Raw genomic sequence first — 22,962 nt, 5'->3', positions numbered from 1 at the left:
ATTCACTGGATGTATCCAAGATATGTACCTCAGGGCTAAAGGAATCAAGGGATATGGGGAGAAAGCAGGAACGGACTACTGATTTTGGATGATCAGCCATGATTACATTGAATGGCGGTGCTGGCTCGAAGGACCACATGGCCTACTCCTGCATCTATTTTCTATGTTTCTAGGATTCTCTAAACACAGTTTGTCGATAAAATGCTTTACCAAAGGGTCTTTCTGGAGCAGAGTCCATTGCAATGCAAATAGAAGTTTTTGTTCTTAAAGCAAAGAAAGTTTCAAGGGTATTAGGAGAAATCAGGGCATTGGATGTTATTGGGCTTGACTTAATAAGGACACTGTGAGCTCCATGGCCTTCTTTCACTCTCTTAGTTACCATAGAGCTCTGCCTAATGAGTCACGTCATAAGGAACAATGTGCTATGATTAAAAGGTTATATGGTGACACATTTTACTCACGACACAATTCTTTTCACCCACCTTTCCAGAAAAAATCATGTCCAGTCTAATAAACGTCATTCATCTATGAGTGGGCATATTACAGTGGGAAACAACCAATTCACAAAAACAACGGGAGCCATCAACCATCACACAAAGCTGCTCATTCTACGGAAATGAATCCCTAAGTGCAGGGGTTTCAACCACTTTCTGTGTAATCCAGACTAAACACTACATTCATAGAGTCATAGTGCTATACAGTACGAAAACAGGGCCTTCCGCCCACCTTATCCCTGCTGACCAAGAGGGCTAGTGGCATTTGCCTGCATTTGGCCGATATCCCTCTAAATCCTATAAATAAATACAAGTGAATGAGAAAATTTCCATGCAGCTGACTACAACCAAGTTTCACGATGCTGATCGTGATCATGATCGATGCTGCAAGATGACACAGAGCAGGGAACAGCACAGCAAGCATCTCTGTACGTGGCTGGATGCATATGAAAGATCAACTACACTTCACAGGCCCCTATTCTCCTGGACCCAAATCTACCAAGGACCTGGCTCATCCTCTTGCTGCTGTTATAGGTTGTCCTCAGTCATCCTGGAGCTAGACGTACAGTTATCAGATGAAAAGAATTAGGGTATTGTTGTATTCCAAAATATAAATACCTGCCTCCAAAGCAAAATAATTTTCTTCGCTGAAACCTTAATTGGTAGTTTTACAGGTAGTTTCTGCTATCATGCAAATTGGATATAACGTGACTGATGAATTATGGAACTCTATATGAATTATGCGGGCCAAATTGGTAATAGCAAAATTTTGCTGAGAACTGCACTCTGAATCTTTCCCTTCACTCTACCTATCGTAATTGAGTTTGACTTGATTACATTTATGTATAATATATGGTATGATTAGATAGCATGCAAAACAAAGTTTGTCACTGTACCTTGATACATGTGGCAATAATAAACTTAAATTTTAACTTAAATTTTGGTCAGGATATGGAGGACATTAAGTTCATCTGAAAAGTGACAAGCAGTAGATAAAGCTATCTAGGGAAAATAAAAATATAGGGCATTTCCACATAACCTCCCCAGTGATCATACATCATTATCTCTTAAAGGGGGAAAGGTGGGTAGGGGGTGTGGGATAACCATTGCAAATGACATACGATCGCTTCTATTGACCCTTGTGCAATGATATATTAAATAAAGTACCATATGGTCTTCAGTATTTTAATTTGCAGAAACAAAAAATAAGCTTCTAGCTAATAAAAACTATTGATTTTGACATTCCTGTAGGAGAACTAAGTTTGGTATTGCGTATCTGAAGCTCTCTAGCCATCTTTTTCCCATTGACGCAATTGTTTTATAACATGATTTTTCCATAATGTGAGGTTTCTTAAGAATACAGCTATTGTGTTAGAGTAGAAAATGTCTTGTATCTACACAGATGCAGTGGCAAGGTGCATGAAAGACTTGTTCTATCAGAATGATTTGTGCAGCATGGATAAAGTGGAACATGTTAAACCGCAGCAGAGTAGGTAACCCACCAATCCAATTCTGCCATTCAATAAAGTCATACACTGTCGTAACTCCATGTACCTTGATTTCCTCGTGTTCAACAACCTCAGCCATGAATATATTCACCACAGCCAATTGGGGTAGAGATTTGCAAAGTTTACGCTGGTTTACAACCTTGGTAAAAATAAATTTCTCCTCATTTTAATCCTAAATGACTGGCCCTTTATCCTGCAAGTGCCCCCTCACTCTAGGCTTCTCAGCCTGAAGAAACAACTTCTCAGCAGCTTCTCTCTTGGGATCTCATGTGGGAAATTCCTCATGGAATCTTGTCTCAGTACAATCAGCTCTTGTTGTTCTGAGCTCCAGAGAATATGTAACATTATTCCTCAATCTCTACTCACAGGACAACCCCCTCAATGCATGGAATCTCATCTGCAGACTGCCATGCGAGGAGGCAATAAGTTATAAGGGAAATGCTCTTAACAATTCATTGTACACTTGCAAACTTGTTCGAAATGACAAACCTTAGTGCCCTTCTTGTTATAGCAAGGCAAATATTCATATTTTCTGAGAACTGACTATGAGGCAAGGGTATCCTTCCTCAGGTATAGAGACTGAGACCGCACAGGGTATGGAAGCCCTGTTGTAGCACTGTAAAACTCCTTGTTGCAATAAAGACAATAATATTTCTGTTTTCCTAATCACTTACTGTAGTTAAACACAAAATGCTGGAATACCTCAGCATGTCAGGCAGCACCTGCAGAAGGAATAGATCGGTGATATTTTGGGATGGAACCGTTCTTCAAACCAAAGAGTCAGCATCTGGAAATTGTAGATTGTGCATGTTAGTTCACCTTCACTATATATATATAGCATCACATTCACTATGCATGCTGCACATTCCACACACGATCCAGTCCGGATCTTCACTCCCACCTTGACTATGTACGCTGCCGGTCGCTGCCTTCCAGGCAGACCGCGACCAGACTGTGAAGGCGATAGCACTTATTGTTACCTCCGCTTAAGTACAAATAAAACTATGAGTTGCAACTCTTGTGTATTGGCATGAATACACAACATGGCGTCAGAAGTTTCTCGACCCACTACTTCAGTTTTGTTTTTTTTGCTTAGTTTGTTTTGATTTACTGTCTCACTATGGCTGGAGCGTTTCGCAAGCCTGACCCACTCGTATTCGATGGCGACCTCGCTGAACGCTGGTGCATCTTCGAGGAGGATTTCAGGATCTATATTCAGGCAGCACATCATGCTGCACCTCCAGCTACTCGTGCTGCTATTCTCCTCAACCTGGCGGGCAGTGAGGCCATTCGCCGTGCTCACCGGTTCCACTACGCGCCGGCCCGGATAACTCCCGCGGGCGTTCAGGTCCCGGCGGAATCTATGGAGGACCCAGACTGCCTCCTGACAAAGTTCCGACAGCTTTGCGAGCTACGCTCGAATCTCGTTATGGAGCGTCACAGATTTTTTTACTCGCAACCAGAAGCAAGGTGAGCCTGTTGAAGCTTACATTAGCTCCCTGAGATATATTGCCAGCCGGTGCGCGTTCGACAATTTGTGTGACAGTCTCGTTCGGGACAGACTGGTCTGTGGCATCCTTGATGACAAGGTGCGTGATGAACTACTACGTGATGCTGACCTCACCCTAGAGGTGGCTGAGTATCGTTGTCGAGTTGCTGAGCTAACTGCCTCACACACTAAATCCTTGGGGCCGGGACCCCACTCTGCGTTTGATGTGAATGTTGCTGGCACATCTTACCGTGCTCAACGCCCACTTTCTGAAGTGCCCGGCAGATCCTGTGCCGGTCACATCAACAACTGTAGTAACTGTGGGGGCTCACACGCTGGGATTCGGGAGCAGTGCCCTGCATTTGGGAAAGTCTGTAATTACTGCAAACGCAGAAACCATTTTATCCGCTGCTGTCGTTCGCGTGGGAACAGAGTCGGGACAAAACAGTCGGTTCATCTGCTACAGCCAGAGCCGTCCCACGCAGCACCTGCATCACTCCCTGTGTTTAATGAGCATGACCTAGCTGCTATCGACGGACTGAATATCAATATACATTCCTTATCAGACCCATCTGCAAATCATCTCGATCCCATGGTCACCCTCCTCATTAACGGAGTGCCTGTTACTGCAAAGCTCGACACAGGGGCTCGCTGCAACGTTATCACCTTATCAGAGCTCCACAGGATTCGCAATGCCGAGGACATCAAGCCAACCATGGCCTCACTGCTTCTCTTTGGAGGGGGCTCAATCAAGCCCATCGGAACTGTTGAGCTGCAGTGCCAGCTAGCGTCCCGGGTTCACAAACTGTCTTTCTTGGTTGTCCGGGAAAACACTCCTTCCCTGCTAGGCATTGCTGCCTGCATCGACTTAGGCTTGGTTGCCTTCGACTCGGTGGTCCATCAACTGGCTTCCGCACATGCCCCCGCCCAGCGATTCCTCTCGCAGTACGGTGAGCTCTTTAACGGCAAGCTTCCGGTCACGTACAAGATCACGATCAACCCAGAGGTCTTACCGGTCGTCCGTCCCGCCCACCGGATTCCCGATGCTATGCGGGACCGCGTGCTGAGTGAACTCAACAGGATGGTGGATCTGGGAGTGATTGCCCCTGTCACGGACCCGTCAGACTGGGTCTCTACCATGGTGGTTGCCTCTAAAAAAAACACGGAGGAGATACAGATTTGCATTAATCCCAGGGATTTAAACACCGCCATTAAACGGCCACACTATCCCATGCGCACGGTGGAAGATGTCGCAGCGCAACTGGGCAAGGCGACAGTTTTCTCCGTCCTCGACGCAAAAAGCTCCTTCTGGCAGATTCCGCTAGATGACAACTCCTCCAACCTGACCACTTTTTGTACACCGTTTGGACGTTTCAAATTTTTACGTATGCCCTTCGGCATAAACTCAGTCAGCGAGGTGTTTCAACGCACCGTGGAACAGCTATTTGCCGGATACCCCTGCTCGATTGTGGATGACGACATCCTCGTCGCCGGTCAGAATGTCGAGGACCACGATGCGAATCTGAAGAAAGTCCTCGACCGCGCCAAAGAGATCAATCTCAAGCTCAACCCGCTTAAGTGTAAATTCCGGGTGAGCGAAGTCAACTACGTGGGCCACATATTCACGAGCGCCGGTCTCAAACCCGATCCATCTAATACAATCGCGATCAACGAACTGCCAGCGCCCTCCGATGTGACCGGTCTGCAGCGCTTTCTCGGGATGGTCAACTACCTGGGAAAATACATCCCGAAGTTTAGTGAAATATCTGCCCCTTTACGCCTACTAACTCACAAAGACACTGTTTGGGGCTGGCATGAACAGCAACAGAGAGCGTTCGACACTCTGAAACAACAGATGTCTTGTGCCCCCACTCTCGCGTACTACGATGTCAAGCTGCCTGTCACGCTGTCCTGCGATGACTCGCAGTATGGACCGGGTGCCGTCTGCCTTCAAAACAGCGGTGACGGCCACAGACCTGTTGCCTACGCCTCTCGTACTATGACGGACACCGAACAACGATATGCGCAAATCGAAAAAGAGCTGCTAGCGGTCGTCTTCGCTTGCAGAAAATTCAATGATTTTATCTTCGGCAAGAAGGTCACGATCGAAACAGACCACCAGCCACTCATTAGCATTGTAAGCAAGCCAATACACGCCGCCCCTGCGCGGCACCAGCGGATGATGCTGCAGCTTCAGAGGTACGACATCTCTCTAGTCTACAAGCGGGGCAAGGACATGCACCTGGCGGACACCCTTTCTCGAGCTTCGCGGGCAACCTGCGGCTCTCCTTCGTCAGGAGACGAGTTTGCCGTCATGATGGTCTCCTACGTCCCCTCGTCCTGCCTGGAGGACCTGGCAGCCCAGACTGCCGCCGACGACACCCTCCTAGCACTATCCTCTGTCATAAGACATGGGTGGCCGGTCAAGCAGAACAGACTGCCGGATGCCTTACAGCCCTTCTTCTCCGTCCGCGACGAGCTCGTCCTGCAGGGTGGTATTGTCGTAAACGGCCACAAACCTGTGATTCCTGCCTCCTTACATGGCAAGTACTTCGACAGCATCCATGGGGGACACCCAGGCACAGAAGCAACGATCTCGAGAGCTAAGAGCATGTTCTTCTGGCCTGGAATGTCTGACTATATTCGTCAAAGAGTAGAGTCCTGTGCGGTGTGCAACAGCCTGGCGCCGCACCAGCAGAAACAGCCGCTCCTTCCACACCCGGTTCCTGACCTCCCGTGGTCCATCGTGGCAACTGACATTTTTGAGTGGAACGGGAAGCGGTACTTAGTCATAGTCGACTCGTACTCCGGGTGGTTCGAGATCGATCTGCTCCCGAGCCTCACCTCCGCGGCAGTGATCCAGAAGCTTGCACGCCATTTCTCCGTCCACGGGGCTCCTCATCGCCTACTCTCCGACAACGGCAGCCAATTCTCCAGCCTCCAATTCAAAGAATTTGCTGCACGCTGGGACTTTAGCCACATCACTAGTAGCCCCGAGTACCCTCAGTCTAATGGGCTAGTGGAGCGTGCCGTCCGGAGTGCCAAGCAGGTAATGGAACGTTCCCGCAGAGCGGGATCAGACGTTTTCCTCGACTTACTAAACCTGCGGAACATCTCCCGCGATCCGATCCTTGGTTCACCCGCGCAACGCCTAATGTCCAGGCAGACAAGAACCACTTACCCATTGCTAAACATACCCTGGAGCCACAAGTTCGCTTTGCATCTGATGTTCAGTCCCAGCTGCAACGGAAATGTGACATCAAAAAACGCTGGTACGACAAGATGAGCAGGCCTCAGCCACCACTGGCTAACGGTCAGGTGGTCCGCCTACGAACCGAAAAGGGTCACGACCGCCTGGGGGTGATATCTCGGCCAGCGCCCGAGCCTCGTTCGTATTTAGTCGAAGCCGATGGCGGAATTTACAGACGCAACCGACAGCACATCCTGCCAGTGTGCGAACCGGCACCACATCTGTTCCTCCCCGACCACTCAAGTTTAACCCACCCGCACCCCTCTGGGGACACCGGCCTGTCTATGCCTCCGCTGCCCGGTCTGTCAGCCCTTCCGGCCTCGTCTGTGGCCTCGCCACCTCACCGCCCGCCATTGTCTCCCGTCCCATCGCCAGCAATGTCACCGCACTCTCTGGGGCCGGTTCCATCGGTCTCGTCTCCAGCGGGACTGTACCGTACACGTGCAGGTCGTGCCTGCTGGCCCACCGTGAAGTACCAGGCCTAACACTTGAACTTTGAGTGACATTCAACGGGCTACGTTTGGACTGCCTTTGTCAATATCAGTTTACCTGTACTTATGTTAGTCGCACATGAGCGGTGATATATATTATAAGATCCACGGCGACTACCGTATCTTTATTTTATTATGTATTCTTTCCTTGAGAGGAAGGATGTAGATTGTGCATGCTAGTTCACCTTCACTATATATATATAGCATCACATTCACTATGCATGCTGCACATTCCACACACGATCCAGTCCGGATCTTCACTCCCACCTTGACTATGTACGCTGTCGGTCGCTGCCTTCCAGGCAGACCGCGACCAGACTGTGAAGACGATAGCACTTATTGTTACCTCCGCTTAAGTACAAATAAAACTATGAGTTGCAACTCTTGTGTATTGGCATGAATACACAACAGAAATGTTATCCATTCCCTCTACAGATGTGCCTTACCCATTGAGTTGCTTCAGGACTTTGTGTTTTGCACAAGATTCCAACATCTGCAGTTCCATATATCTCCACTTACTGTTGTTATAGATTTACTTGTTGCATCTCATGAACTAGCTTATCTTATTTGGGTCCTTCTGTACATCAATACTTGCTAATATGTCATCCTTGAAAATGTATTCCATTTTGTGACTCTTGTCACCGAAGTGCATAATGTCGCATTTTCCCATGTTAAAAGTTGGCTTCCATTTTCTCTCATTAACATGTTCTATCTGTCTGTGTCCTCCTTACATTCCTACAAAGCTTTGCATAACCAACAAATAAGCATTCTATCATATCATATCATATATATACAGCCGTAAACAGGCCTTTTCGGCCCTCCAAGTCCGTGCCGCCCAGCGATCCCCGTACATTAACACTATCCTACACCCACTAGGGACAATTTTTACATTTACCCAGCCAATTAACCTACAAACTTGCACGTCTTTGGAGTGTGGGAGGAAACCGAAGATCTCGGAGAAAACCCACGCAGGTCACGGGGAGAACGTACAAACTCCTTACAGTGCAGCACCCGTAGTCAGGATCGAACCTGAGTCTCCGGCGCTGCATTCGCTGTAAAGCAGCAACTCTACCGCTGCGCTACCGTGCCGTCCTCTTATTTACACTGCTGATATATATTGAGAATATCCATGTGTTCTATGCTGATCCTTGTGACATCCCATGACTGCAGAACATATGAGATCCATTTAATTGCAGTGAAACACATGGTTGCATTATCTAAATGTTATTTTATCAGGAAAACAAAGCCTCTGGGCTTTTCACTAATTGTTGAAAAGGAGAGCAAGCAGAATTATTTTTCTCTCTACATCATCATCTATCTATCTCATTTCCCTTTTCCCTAACCAGTCTGAAGAAGAGTTTTGATCTGAAACATCACCCATTCCATCTCTCCAGAGATGATGCCTGTCCCACTGAGTTAGTCCAGCTTTTTGTGTCTATCTTCAGTTTAAATCAGCATCTGCAGTTCCTTCCTACACAAGCAGAATTTTATTTTATATAATAAAAATAACAAAGCTGCTTTGCACCGAGTTATAAGGAATGGGCTGTGTACAGTGCTGCTGCATTGTTTTTAAGGAAAGGGCTCTTAATCCAAGGTAGAGATGCAAAAGTGTTGGTCATTGTAAACTTTAATGTCCTTCGTGTTGTTGCAAGGCAACCATTCATTTTTCCTGAGAAGGATGTGAATCAGTTTGCAATCCCACCTGGGCCCATGTCTGCACTAACCATCTGAGGCCGTGCATCACCAAATAACCCTTAGGCCTCATCATTGTGAGCCACCCTCCAGCACTGCCAAATGCCTTGCCACTGCTTCCAAATATCTTTAATGTCTTGATAGATATCCCTGATAAACATTCAAAAATTTAAAATATTACATAAAAAATTTAAATAAATCTAGATGAATAAATTTACGATTTACGAGGATGTTATCAGGACTAGAGGGTCTGAGCTATCGGCAGAGGTTGAGTAGGCTGGGACATGTTGGCCGGTGTGGGCATGCTGGGCTGAAGTGCCTGTTTCCACACTGTATCACTCTATGACTCTATGAAGGCACACTGAACTGTGAATATATTAAATATATAAATATAATGAACTAAAGAAAAATATGCAATATATTTTGCTGAACATACCTTTTTGAGGTAGGTAGGCATCTCCTCCCCTCACCCCATTGAAATGAAACGCTAGGTGAGCCAGCAGTGGTTGGTGTAAAAATGGGGAGCCAGGTATAAAGTGCACCTCACCCTTCTGCTCAGCTGGTTGAAGAATGTCTCTGACCTCAATAATGAGTCTCGGGATGAGTGAAATGTCAGAAGCCCTGCAACTGAGAATCTGCCCATCGTGTACTTCCATTCTGGAGGGTCCAGGCATAGAAACCCAGAGCATTGCACCTTGGTGGTTCCTGCAGAACAGCCAACAAGTCATCAGGACAATTGATTCTGTACCCTTTCCACTTCCATGGAGGTTTAGTTGTTAGATTCATCCCCAAAAACCTGAACTAAAAATCTGGGAAACAAGACTTTGAATCTTATAACATCTTTTGGAAAGAGAATAACAAGCATCTGCATTGTTGACTATTTAGTCATCTGGTTCATGATGCCCTTCAGAGATGGAACTTTCTCATTCTGTACCCAACTGTGTTGTTGAGTCTTAGCTACCCTCTAAATTAATCCAATAAACTATTGTTATATTGGTCAATTGAGAATCATTATAGGGTTTTCCAGTAATCTCCACACCAAATTGATTACATGGACAAAATGTGACTTAATCTAAATGTTTAGCTATTATATTCAATTACTCTGTAATAGTGACACACTATTGCATTTACTGCCATATATCATGTTAAAAATAAGATCACCTATTACCATTAATGCATGATATATGGATACTTCAAAACATGAATGCAATTATCTTTCTCTGCTGCTGAAGCATAGATTTTGCCAACCCACGAACTGAAGAGAAGAAAAAGCGTAACAAACAACCTATTGTACAGCAAACAAAGTCAATTTACTCACTACATAATCTACTTAAAGAGCAGTCAAAACCAACAAAGGCGATTTCTAATGTAACAGTAGGGTAGTTTTCCTGAGAAATACATCGAATAGAGGATAGAGCGTAGATACACATATGTGTGCTAAGTTTAGGTTTAGGTTTATTATTATTGTCACGTATACTGAGGTACAGTGAAAAGCTTTATATTGCGTGCTATCCAATCGAATTAAACAACACCTGTTGTCTCACCTGTTCAGTACTGCCTTCAACCACTGAAGGTCACCTCACCTTCTGTCTCCTTTCTCTGTTCGTTTACTTATTTATCTATTTATTCACTTCCCTATGTTCTTTAAATCCCTGTAAAGCGTCTTTGAGTGTATGAAAAGCGCTATATAAATGTAATGCATTATTATTATTATTATTAACACTGTACTTAAATACAATCAAACCAAACCCAAGTACAATAAGCAGAGCAAAGATACAGAGTGCAGAATTAAGTTCTCAGCATTATAGCGCAACAATTCCATAGGTGAGGAAGGGCACTGGAGAATGCAGAGAGACCTGAAAGATGTAAAATTATGAGAGGCATACGTGGGGTAGACAGTCAATGGAAAAATTATTACTAGAGGGTATAGCTTCAAGGTGAGTGAGTCAAGGTTTAAAGGAGATGTGTGGGGCAAGGTTTTGTACACAGGTGATGAGTGCCTGGAATGCACTGCCAAGGGTGGTGGTCAAAGCAGATACATCAGTGGCATTTAAAAGACTTTTGGATAAGCAGAGAATGGCGGGAAATGGGTTTTTGCAGGTAGATATGTGATGAACTTGGCTTCATGATTGGCACAGACATTTTGGGTCGAAGGGATTTTTCTTGTGCTGTACTGTTCGATGTTCTACAGCCCCTGCCCATGAGTTTTTTTTAACAATTAGCTTGTATATTAGCTTGTATCCTTGCCCCCTCCCCCCCCCCCCCCCCCCACCCCGAGTCACTGACCATCCGAGACAATGGGTGGAGAAGTGAACCTTTGTTGGATTTACAATGTCTACAACAATTGTTTTTGGTTAATTCTGTTGTCTTCATCCATTTCTGCTAGGACGTACATATGTTTGAAGCTTAAAGTAGTTTGTGAACAACAGGAACTTGCAAACCAGAGCAAATGACTGATGTTAAATGTAATTTCACAGAGGTTCCAGGGGTTCTTTAATGCCAGGGATTTAGTGATTTGTGACCACAATCACTAAATTTGTGACCACATTTAACCTAAACCAAAACAAATCAAAATTAAGAATTTGGAATCCTTCCTTTGTTTTGGCAAAGCTTCTTAAGGCCTCATTAAATATTTTTGAGGTTATTTTCGCTCTTGTCTTTCTAATTGGTAGCGCAGCGGTAGAGTTGCTGCTTTACAGCGAATGCAGCGCCGGAGACACAGGTTCGATCCTGACTACGGGTGCTGCACTGTAAGGAGTTTGTACGTTCTCCCCGTGACCTGCGTGGGTTTTCTCCGAGATCTTCGGTTTCCTCCCACACTCCAAAGACGTACAGGTATGTAGGTTAATTGGCTGGGTAAATGTAAAAATTGTCCCTAGTGGGTGTAGGATAGTGTTAATGTGCGGGGATCACTGGGCGGCACGGACTTGGTGGGCCGAAAAGGCCTGTTTCCGGCTGTAGATATATGATATGATATGATATGATAATTTTCATTGCTGAGTAACTCTGCAGGAAATGCACAATGGGAAGAGTACAGTTTTTAATCAACACCCTGCTGGATATGTGACTGATACTAACATCCACGAGCCAAAGTTCATTGATGAGGATTAACAGCAGAATGACTCTAAGCACAGTTTCACTTCCACAATCTTATAATTTTGTGGGACAAAAATTGAAGAAAAACATCTGAAATGGAAACCCTTGTGCAACATACAAGCTTCTTCTTGATCTTCGCTTCGCTCGTGTGTCAGATGACGATCTGCCACACTTTGCCACAGCCAGTGCCACATCTGTGCCTCTGCAGAGATTGTCCGCAATGCATGCCTCTCCGCCACAAGTCAGTAGGTGGACCATTGTCTGTACCGCTCCACAGTTGCATTTGTCAGTGTCCGAGAAGCCCCACTTCTTCAGGTTGAGTCCGCAACGTCCCACTCCAGTGCGGAGGCGGTTTAGTGCTTTCCAGGTAGTATAAGGCAGGTGATGTCCTGGTGCCATCTGTTGTTTGGTTTTGGTACCTGGCGCGGATAGCTCTAGTTCCATGAAGCTGTTCCGACTCTTCAAGTGTTTCTTGGCATGTTGATGATTGTGCAAGGGGTGACGGGGGTCTGTGTCCGCATTGAAGCCTTCTATTGCAGCTGCCCAATCATGTCTTTGAGATGGTTCGTCGATGCCAGCCAGCTCGTACAGATGTTCAACCTTTGTCGGCTTCAGGCATCCTGTGATTTTCCTGCAGGTAGTGTTCAATGCAGAGTCCACCTTGCGTGCATGTTTAGAGCGGCACCAGACGGGGCTTGCATATTCTGCCACTGAGAAACAGAGAGCCAGGGCTGCAGTGCGGATTGTTGTTGGGTCACTTCCAAATGAGCTGTTTGCCAGTTTTTCAGCATGACATTGTTCTGGGTGTTTACCTTTTCCTTGGTTTTCTCAACATATGATGTCACCTTTCTGAAGGTGCTCCAATGATGCAATTAGAAAGGGAAAATGCGGATTTAAATTCATTAATGATGAAGAAACAACAAAATATCTTGAAAATCAACAAAAACTGCAGATGCTGGAAATCTGAAATAAAAATAGAAAATGCAAGAAATACACAAGTCATGTCACGTACAAATAAATTATCTGAGTAAATTATTGGAGGGGAGACTTTGGATTATCATAAGGAAAGAGCTGGAGAGTGAAAAGAGCTGGCTGACTAATCAAAGAGCCAGCATATGCTTGATAGGCCAATTGGCATTGTACTGAAGATAGACACAGAATGCTGGAGTAACTCAGCAGAACAGGCAGCATCTCTGGAGCGAACATAGAAAATAGGTACAGGAGTAGGCCATTCAGCCCTTCGAGCCTGCACTGCCATTCAATATGATCATGGCTGATCATCCAACTCAGTAACCTGTACCTGCCTTCTCTCCATACCCCCTGATCCCTTTACCCACAAGGGCCACATCTAACTCCCTCTTAAATATAGCCAATGAACTGGCCTCAACTACCTTCTGTGGCAGAGAATTCCACAGACTCACAACTCTCTGTGTGAAGAAATGTTTTCTCATCTCGGTCCTAAAAGACTTCCCCCTTATCCTTAAGCTGTGACCCCTGGTTCTGGACTTCCCCAACATCGGGAACAATCTTCCCTCATCTAGCCTCTCCAACCCCTTAAAATTTTTATATGTTTCAATAAGATCCCCCCTCAGTCTTCTAAATTCCAGCGAGTATAAGCCTAGTCTATCCAGTCTTTCTTCATATGAAAGTCCTGCCATTCCAAGGATCAATCTTGTGAACCTTCTCTGTACTCCCTCTAAGGCTAGAATGTCTTTCCTCAGATTAGGAGACCAAAAATGTACACAATACTCCAGGTGCGGTCTCACCAAGGCCCTGTACAACTGCAGCAGAACCTCCCTGCTCCTATACTCAAATCCTCTTGCTAAGAATGCCAACATACCATTCGCTTTCTTCACTGCCTGCAGCACCTGCACGCTTGCTTTCAATGACTGGTGCACCATGACACCCAGGTCACGTTGCATCTCCCCTTTTCCTAATTGGCCACCATTCAGGTAATACTCTGCTTTCCTGTTCTTGCCGCCAAAGTGGATAACCTCACATTTATCCACATTATATTGCATCTGTCATGCATTTGCCCACTCTCCTAATCTATCCAAGTCACTCTGCAGCCTCTTAGCATCCTCCTCGCAGCTAACACTGCCACCCAGCGTCGTGTCATCCGCAAACTTAGAGATATTGCATTCAATTCCCTCGTCCAAATCATTAATATATATTGTAAATAACTGGGGTCCCAGCACTGAGCCTTGCGGTACCCCACTAGTCACTGCCTGCCATTCCGAAACGGACCCGTTTATTCCTACTCTTTGCTTCCTGTCCGCCAACCAATTCTCTATCCACCTCAACACTGAACCCCCAATACCATGTGCTTTAAGTTTGTACCCCAATCTCCTATGTGGGACCTTGTCGAAGGCCTTCTGAAAGTCCAGATATAACACATCTGTTGAGTGACGCTGTTGACCAAGCCCACCAAACTGAAGTTAAGGTTGTTGAATTTTACCAGTGTACCTTCCTGGATGAGTCACGTAGACATGAAGAAAATAGGTGCAGGAGTAGGCTATTCGGCCCTTCGAGACAGCACCAAGCTACACGATGTCTTGAACCACCCTGCATCTTTACCATTGATCCAATCTTCTGCTTTTCTGCAGCAGTTGGAATAGGTTTGCTCTCAACTGGTTATCAGTTGCATTAAATGACACCAGTTTTTGTTCACCCATTAACGCTGACTTACAAACCCCATGTTGTTATTCAATCGAGGGCCACCTCCATGTTAAAATTATCATCCTTGTTTTCAAACAACACCATGGTCTCTCGTCACAAAATCTCCTTCAGCTCCATAACCCTCCAAAGCTCTTGTGCTTTGCCAGTTTTAGCCTCCTTTACAACCCTGATTTTGATCTCTCCACCCAAGGGCATGGCGAGGAATTTAAATACTATCATGTTGTAGAATCGACACATGCCATATACATGCCATAACGTATTCATGTCCCTCCACCCTGCATCCACCCCCCCCCCCCCCCCCCCCCCCACTACCTGCCCATCTTTAACATTCTAGTTGTGCACACACCTGGTCCATCAGTTCCAAATATGTTTTCCAATGCCACGATCCTTAGTTCTGGAATTCTCTCCTTTAACACCAATCTTTCTCTACTTCCTTCCCCACCTGCCCCCCCCCCCCCCCCCCCATCCCTTTATAAAAGTGGCCATTAAAACTCACCCCGCTGACCAAATTCAGGGATCTATAATCTCCTCGTGACCCAGTGCCAAATTTCATTTGAAAGTGTTACTGGGATGTGCCTTAAGACATCTTATGGAGTTAATGATGTTATATAAATGCAAGTCGGCATTATAAATAACTAAATATGAAGGCTGCACCTATAAATCTCTGTTGTAATACTGACAAGCTTTGCTTTACTGCCTGCATCTATTTGAGTGTGGCTTTTATTTCAAAGGCCGATAAATACCTAAGGCACAATGCATTATTGGGAATCTATCAGTCTTTGCACAACAATGACATTTAGTACACTTAAGCAAACCTTTCAGATTCAGAGTGTACATAAAATATATTTATGTTTGATTAATGTTGTTCCCTGTGTTCAAAAGTGCTTACAGAAGTGATTGTTGTTATTAATTTCATAACCCATAATGTAGAGATGGATGAGGAACATGTGGGGAAGGGGTGAGCAACAGTGCAGATGTGTTTGCTGAGTTGGTACAAGCTCAATGGCTCCAATGGCCTCCTGTGCTGTTTTCATGTCATAGGAGCGGAAATAGGCCATTTGGCCCATCAAGTTTACTCCGCCATTCAATCATGGATCTTTCCCTCTCAACCCCATTCTCCTGCCCTCTTCCCATTACCCTTAACATCCATACTAATCAAGAATCTGTCAATCTCCATCTTAAAAATACCCAATGGCTTGACCTCCACAGCAATGAATTCCACAGATTCACCATCATCTAACTAAAGAAATTCCTCCTCATCTCCTAAAAGTAACGTGATTTTTCTAAAAGTACGTTATTTTATTCTGAGGCTTTGCGCACCAGTCCTATACTCTCCCATTAGTGGAAATATCCTCTCCGCATCTATTCTATCCAGGCCTTTCACTATTCGTTAAGTTTCAATGAGGTCCCCCTCATCTTCTATTGAGGGAGTGCAGCATGGGTTCACCAGGTTAATTCCTGGGATGGCGGGACTGACATATGATGAAAGAATAGGCCGACTGGGCTTATATTCACTGGAATTTAGAAGGATGAGAGGGGATCTTATAGAAACTTATAAAATTCCTAAGGGATTGGACCGGCTAGATGCAGAAAAAATGTTCCTGATGTTGGGGGAGTCCAGAACCAGAGTTTTACAGTTTAAGAATAAGGCGTAGGCCATTTAGGACTGAGATGAGGAAAAACTTTTTCACCCAGAGAGTTGTGAATCTGTGGAATTCTCTGCCACAGAAGGCAGTGGAGGCCAATTCATTGGATGTTTTCAAGAGAGAGTTAGATATGGCTCTTAGGACTAACGGAATCAAGGAATATGGGGAGAAAGCAGGAACGCGGTACTGATTTTGGGTGATCAGCCATGATCATAATGAAATGGCGGTGCTGGTTCGAAGGGCAGAATGGCCTACTCCTGCACCTATATTTTATGTTTCTATCCTTTTAAACTTCAGTGAGTATGGGTCCAGCACCATCAAATGCTCATCATACAAGCTCATCAAGAGTCAAGAGTGTTTTATTGTCATGTGTCGCAGATAGAACAATGACATTTTTACTTGCTGCAGCACAACAGAATATATAAACATAGTATGCTGTAAACGATAAGATAAACGAGAGAGAAAAAAAAGTCTAGTGTGTATATATGCACATACCCACAAGTGCACACTTACAGTTATATACTGTATATACATATCCATATACATATACACACATACTCAAAAAACAAACAATAGTAGTGTAATAATAATAATAATAATAATAATAATAATAATAATAATAATAATAATAATAATAATAATAATAATAATAATAATAATAATAATAATAATAATAATAATAATAATAATAGTCTATTGTAGTTCAGAGTTTATTTGAGGTTGTAGTGTTTAATAGCCTGATGGCTGTAGGGAAGAAGCTGTTCCTGAACTTGGACGTTACAGTTTTCAGGCTCCTGTACCTTCTTCCTCAATGGCAGGGGTGAAATGAGTGTGTGGCCAGGATGGTGTGGGTCTTTGATGATGCTGGCTGCCTTTTTGAGGCAGCGACTCTGATAAATCCCTTCGATGGTGGGGAGGTCAGAGCCGATCATGCTCGTATAGGCCAAGTGCTCATCAAATGCAAATCCCAATCATTCCTGTGATCATTTTCGTAAACCTCCTCTGCACCCTCTCCAATGTCAGCACATCCTTCCTCATGAGTGGGGACCAAAACAGCACACAACACTCCGGATGTGGCCTGACCTGTGCCTTATAAAGCCACACCAATACATCCCTGTTTATATAATCTAGTCCTCTCGAAATAAATGCTAACATTGTATTTACCTTCCTCAATCCATGATTTTGTACCATTGATGAGATGTTACATTAGAGGAGCAACATGTGTTCATAAAATGAGTCAATGTACGCTCAGGGGTGATTCTGAGTTACCACTTTGCTGTCATTTTAATCCTCCATTTTAATACTCTTACTCTCGCCTCTCCATCTTTGACCTTCAACACCATGCTAGTGAATCACAATGCAATCTCAAGGAGTAGCACCCCATTGTCCTAGTAGTCTCATAGCAGTTGCTATGACTCAACACAAATCAAGAATTTCAGATACCGAGACACAGGAGATTGAACATGCCATAAACTGGAGCAAATAACAAGTTGCTGGAGGAGCTCCCATCATGATGCAGGGTCTTGACCTGAAACGTCAACTATCCCTTTGCCTTCACTGATGCTGTTTGACCTGCTGAGTTCCTCCAGCAGCTTGTTTTTTGCTTCTTTTTTAATTTCAGATACCAGCTTTTCCTTTATGAGTCAGTTTGATGGATGGTCAACCATGTGCAACATTGACACAGTTTGTTTCTCCCACCGTAGATCTGTTGAACATTTCCAACATTCTCTGCTTATTCAAATTTCCTGCAATGCTATGTTCGGCATTGTCAGTTCCAATATGGTGTCTTTTTGTCTCGAATTGCCCTCATTCATCTCACACTATTCACATTCCTCCAAAAGGATCAACTATGATTAACTAGATGACACTAAAAACAATTGTATCATCTGGCCAGATATTCCCTTCATTACCTCCACCCCTTTGAAATGACTTAAAGTAGAGGCTAGATAGAGCTCTAGGGGCTAGCAGATTCAAGGGATATGGGGAGAAGGCAGGCACAGGTTATTGATTGTGGATGATCAGCCATGATCACAGTGAATGGCGGTTCTGGCTCGAAGGGCCAAATGGCCTCCTCCTGCACCTATTTTCTATGTTTCTATGTACTTTTCCAGTTCCAATGAAGAGTCATTAAAGTGAAACATTCCCCAGTTCTCTATCTCCGAGGATGCTGCTGGAGTTGTTGAGTATCTTCTGTTTTTATTTCAGCTTTTCAGCATCTGCAGATTTTTCCTGTTTCATTCATTGCCATGGACAATGAACTAGTCATGAATATTTAGGAGCACCTCAAGCCCACCCCTCCAGAATTCGTGAATGTACAATGTTGAGTGAGTGGGATTTGGTGCAGGCTTAGATATAAAGTGCAGAGTTTTATAAAGGTTTAAATAACAGAAGGATTAATTGTTGTGTATAAATTAGCTGCCAAATTTCCAGCACTATAAAAGAGATGAACTTGGATGCCAAGTGTTTTGCGGCAATTGTTAAAGGTGCGATAAAATATTTATGTTTTTCTTCATGGAATTGCTTGTAAAAACATTAATGTGTTTTTTCCATCGTAAATTTAATTCAGCCTATTTATGCCTACTCACACAAGGATGTGATGATAAAATATTTCATCTGGAGGGTGTAATCCAATCATGGAAACCTGATCATATAGACTGAATGTCAAAGTTAATGTGTGGCTTTAAGAGGACGGCCGTAATTCTGATGCCCAAGCAGAGCAAGGTGACATGCCTCAGTGACTACTGACTGGTACACTCACATCCATTGTGATGGGTGTTTCAATAGGTTGGTTCTGATGCAAATCCTTCCCTTCCTCTGTCATGGTCTGGACTCACTTCAATTCCCCTACCACAATTACACTGCAGATTGACAGCAGATGTGATGTCGCTGACTCTCCACTCTGCACTGGACCACTTGCACAACAAATAAGGCTGTTGTTCATCGGTCAGAGCTTGCCATTCAATACCATCATCCCTTCTAAACTTATCATTGACCTCAGCGAACTGGATCTCTGCTCCTCTCTATTAAACTGGCTCATTGACTTCCTCGTCAGCAGATCTCAAACTGGCAACACCACCTCTTCCTCACTAACCATTAGAACAGGGGCCCCTCAAGTTTGCATGCTCATGTCCCTTGGTTTATTCTCCACACTCATGACTGTGTAGCCAGGACTGCTTTGAAGTGTCAGCTTTGAATTTTGCACTTAAATATCTAGATTAGAGCTCACACCCACAACTTTATGTTTCAAAGTCAAGAGGCCCAACAAATGAAGCATAGTCATCCCTTCAAATGATTTGAAATAAGGCTACAAACAGCATGATGTCAACATTTGACTGATAACACAAATGCCTTATCTCCACTTCATATACACTTATATCACTTAAATACAAATAAAGGCTGGAAATGCTCAGCAGTCAGGAAATTTGTATGTTGGACCGAGTATTCAACACTAACCTCTTTTTTTCATTTTCCAAGTTCGGATGAAGGCTTCTCCACCTGAAACATTAACTCTGCCTTTCACTTTCCACAGGTGTTGCCTGACCTGCAGAGCACCTTCAGGAACAACGTTTTAATCTCAGATTTCCGACATCTTCAGTGTTTGCATTTAGGTTACTGGAATGCCACTTGCAGCTGAACATAACTGCAATTTATTTACCAGGTTTTCTACAAGTGTTAGTTCCTGCAGGTGCAGCCAGGTGGCAGTCAAACTGCAGAAACTGTGAATCCACATTAATAACGATGAGTCAGGGTAGAGATGGGAGATCGATAATCTGGTTGAGTGGTACCAGAACACCAATCTTGCTTTCAATGTTAGCAAGGCCAAGGAGCTGATTGTTGGCTTCAGGAAGGGAAAGCCAAGTGCCAATGCACCTGTCTTCATTGACAGGATGGTAGTGGAGAGAGTCAACAGCTTTAGCTTTCAAGACGTACACATCTCTGATGATCTGAGTACAGTCTGTCCAGTACATTGAAGCAATTCCAAAGAAAGCTCATCAACACCCCTACTTCCTTAGAGCTTGGAAGCGATTTGGCATGTCATCAAATACTCCATCAAACTTGTGCAGACGTAAGGTGGAGACCATGCTGACTGGTTGCATGATTCAATAACACAAATGTCCACGAACAGTGGAGTCTCCACAGCAGAAAGGCGTGGACAATGCCCGGTCCATCATGGGTATTGACCTTCGTAGGGAGCAGCAGAAAGTACTGTTTCAAAAAGAGAGTTAACATCATCGTAGATCAACACCAAAATTAAAGGACGTTCTTCAGAATGAAAGGACGTTCTTTTAGGAAGGCGACGAGGAGGAATTTCTTTAGTCAGAGGGTGGTGAGTCTGTGGAATTCTTTGCCACAGAAGGCTTAGGCGGCCGTCAGTGGATAAATGTAAGGCAGGGATAGATTGATTCTTGAATAGTACAGGTGACAGAGGTGATGGGGAGAAGGCAGGAGAATGGGGTTAGGAGGGAGAGATAGATCAGCCATGATTGAATGGCAGAGTAGACTTGATGGGCCGAATGGCCTAATCCTATCACTTATGATCTCATGACCACTCTGGCCATGCTTTCCTCTCGCTGCAGTGTGTAAGAATTTAATTGTTACTTTCCAGTACAAATGACAATTAAACATTGATATTGAATGAACAGTTTCTGTGGTTCTTGTGTTACCTGGCTGCACATAAAATGCTACAAAACATTCAGCAGGTTAGGCAGCATCTGAGAAGGAAGAAATAGAGTTAATGTTTCTCTGCTGCCTGGCCTGCTGAATGTTTCCAGTATTACAGCTTTTATTGTATGTTTCCAGCATCTGTTTTGTTTACAAAAGTGAGTATGAGTATTGGCATAGTCAGCTCCACAGCTAAACATGCGTAGAGGATAAATTATCTTTTACAAACAAATTGATAAGTACTTATACTATTGACCCTCTGGGGACCAATTACAGAAATATTCCCATTTATAATTTCTGGGAAACAAATGAAACTGGAGTTTCTTAAATCCAAAACATAAACTGAAATGCTGGAAGAAATCAGCCAGTGGCGTCACAGTTAGGGTGGTCAAGAAGGCTTTCGGCACATTGACCTTCATTAGTCAGAGTATTGAGCACAGAAGTTGGGAGGTCATGTTACTGTTAAGTGGTGAGGCCATATTTATTATTGAATTGTGTTCAGTTTTGGTCACCATGTTATAGGAGAGATCTTGTCAAGTTGAAAGGGTTCAGATAAGATTTGCCAGGATGGTGCCAGGACTTGAGCAACTAAACTACAGGGAGAGGTTATGCAAGCTAGGGCTTTATTCCTGGCAGTGCAGGGAGGATTGGTGATCTTATAGAGGTGCAAGGAGGATTGGTCATCATGAGAGGAATAGATCAGGTAAATGCACAGTCTTCTGTCCAAGGTAGGGGAATTGAGAACCAGAGGACATCGGTTTAATGTGAGGGGTGAAAGATTTAATTGGAACCTGAGGGATAATTATGTTACGCAAAGGGTGGTGGGTGTATGGAACAAGCTGCCAGAGGAGGTAGTTGAGGCAGCTACTAACGTAACATTTAATAAACATTTAGACAGGTACATGGATTGGAAAGGTTTAGAGAGATATGGGCCAAAGGCAAGCAGGTGGGATTAGTGTAGATGAAGCATGTTGGTTGGCTTGGGCAAGTTGGGCCTGTTTCCATGCTGTATAGTATAACTCGATGACAGTCAAGCAGCATCTCTGGAAAGATAAAGCTGTTAGCTTTTCAGTACTGATGGTCTTCGCCTAAAATGTTAACAGGTTTTTCTTTCCAGCAGTGTAGACTTTTCAGCAGAGCAGTGAACAAAGGGCGATCCGGCGTTGGGGGGAAGGGGGGGGGTCACCGAAAACAAGAGGGACTGGGGGTGGGGGGAATGAAGAAGGGACCAACACAAAAGTTAAGGGTAACTTTGTGAGTGCCATGTGGCGACACTTGTGTGTGCTGTGCATTCAATAAATAAAGAATTTCACTGTTCCTTCGGGGTACATCTGACAATAAAGTATCTACCTAAAGTATCTATCTATCTATCTATCTGTGGCTGAATTCTTCCAGTTTTCCTATTTTGTTTAAATTTCTGATGATATTTTTGACTTACTTAAAATCCCACTTCTTGTCCGCGTTGTGTATAGAATCTGCCCTTCCACTATTCCACCCCTCCACTGTGTCAACTTGCCATGAAACAATACGACCTTTGAGCAATGGCATGACAGAAGCATTATTCCATCATTGATAATTTTGGGATTTGCCAGGCTGACTTTGTCCCAGAAATAATGACGTTTTCCCAAATAATATCCAGGATTGCATAAAATGCTGTGTGATTTTACTTTTGATAAAAACAATCTTTTCGGAAACTCTCCTACCACAAGAGGACACAAACTTATCATAAATATCCATTTAGATGTTGGAGGGTGCCACGGTCTCCATGGTGACCATTACAGATAGCAAAGATCCCTCTGGCTGATATTCCAATATATCATTCATTGAATATCATATTTTTCTTCGGGTTATTACATATCTACATCTATATTTTACTGTCAATTTATATTTTACAATGATGGTATTTTATAATAATTCTATTTTATAACCATATATTTAATTTTGAATTGAAAATC

General features: G+C 44.0%; 1 protein-coding gene across 1 annotated transcript in view; it reads right to left on the bottom strand.

Annotated features, from left to right (window-relative positions):
• Window positions 1-19,896, bottom strand: part of galr1a (galanin receptor 1a) — a 52,093-nt gene extending 32,197 nt beyond the window's left edge. Inside the window, exon 1 of the mRNA XM_078398629.1 lies at window positions 19,799-19,896. Coding sequence (XP_078254755.1) covers window positions 19,799-19,811 — 13 coding nt within the window. The 5' untranslated portion in view covers window positions 19,812-19,896. The remainder of the gene's footprint in view (window positions 1-19,798) is intronic.
• Window positions 19,897-22,962: the final 3,066 nt, after the last annotated feature.

This window comes from Rhinoraja longicauda, chromosome 4 (assembly GCF_053455715.1).
Source record: "Rhinoraja longicauda isolate Sanriku21f chromosome 4, sRhiLon1.1, whole genome shotgun sequence".
In the NCBI taxonomy this organism is placed as follows: Eukaryota; Metazoa; Chordata; class Chondrichthyes; order Rajiformes; family Arhynchobatidae; genus Rhinoraja; species Rhinoraja longicauda.
The sequence above is the reverse complement of the archived record's forward strand: the minus strand, read 5'-3'. Positions and strand labels throughout refer to the sequence as shown.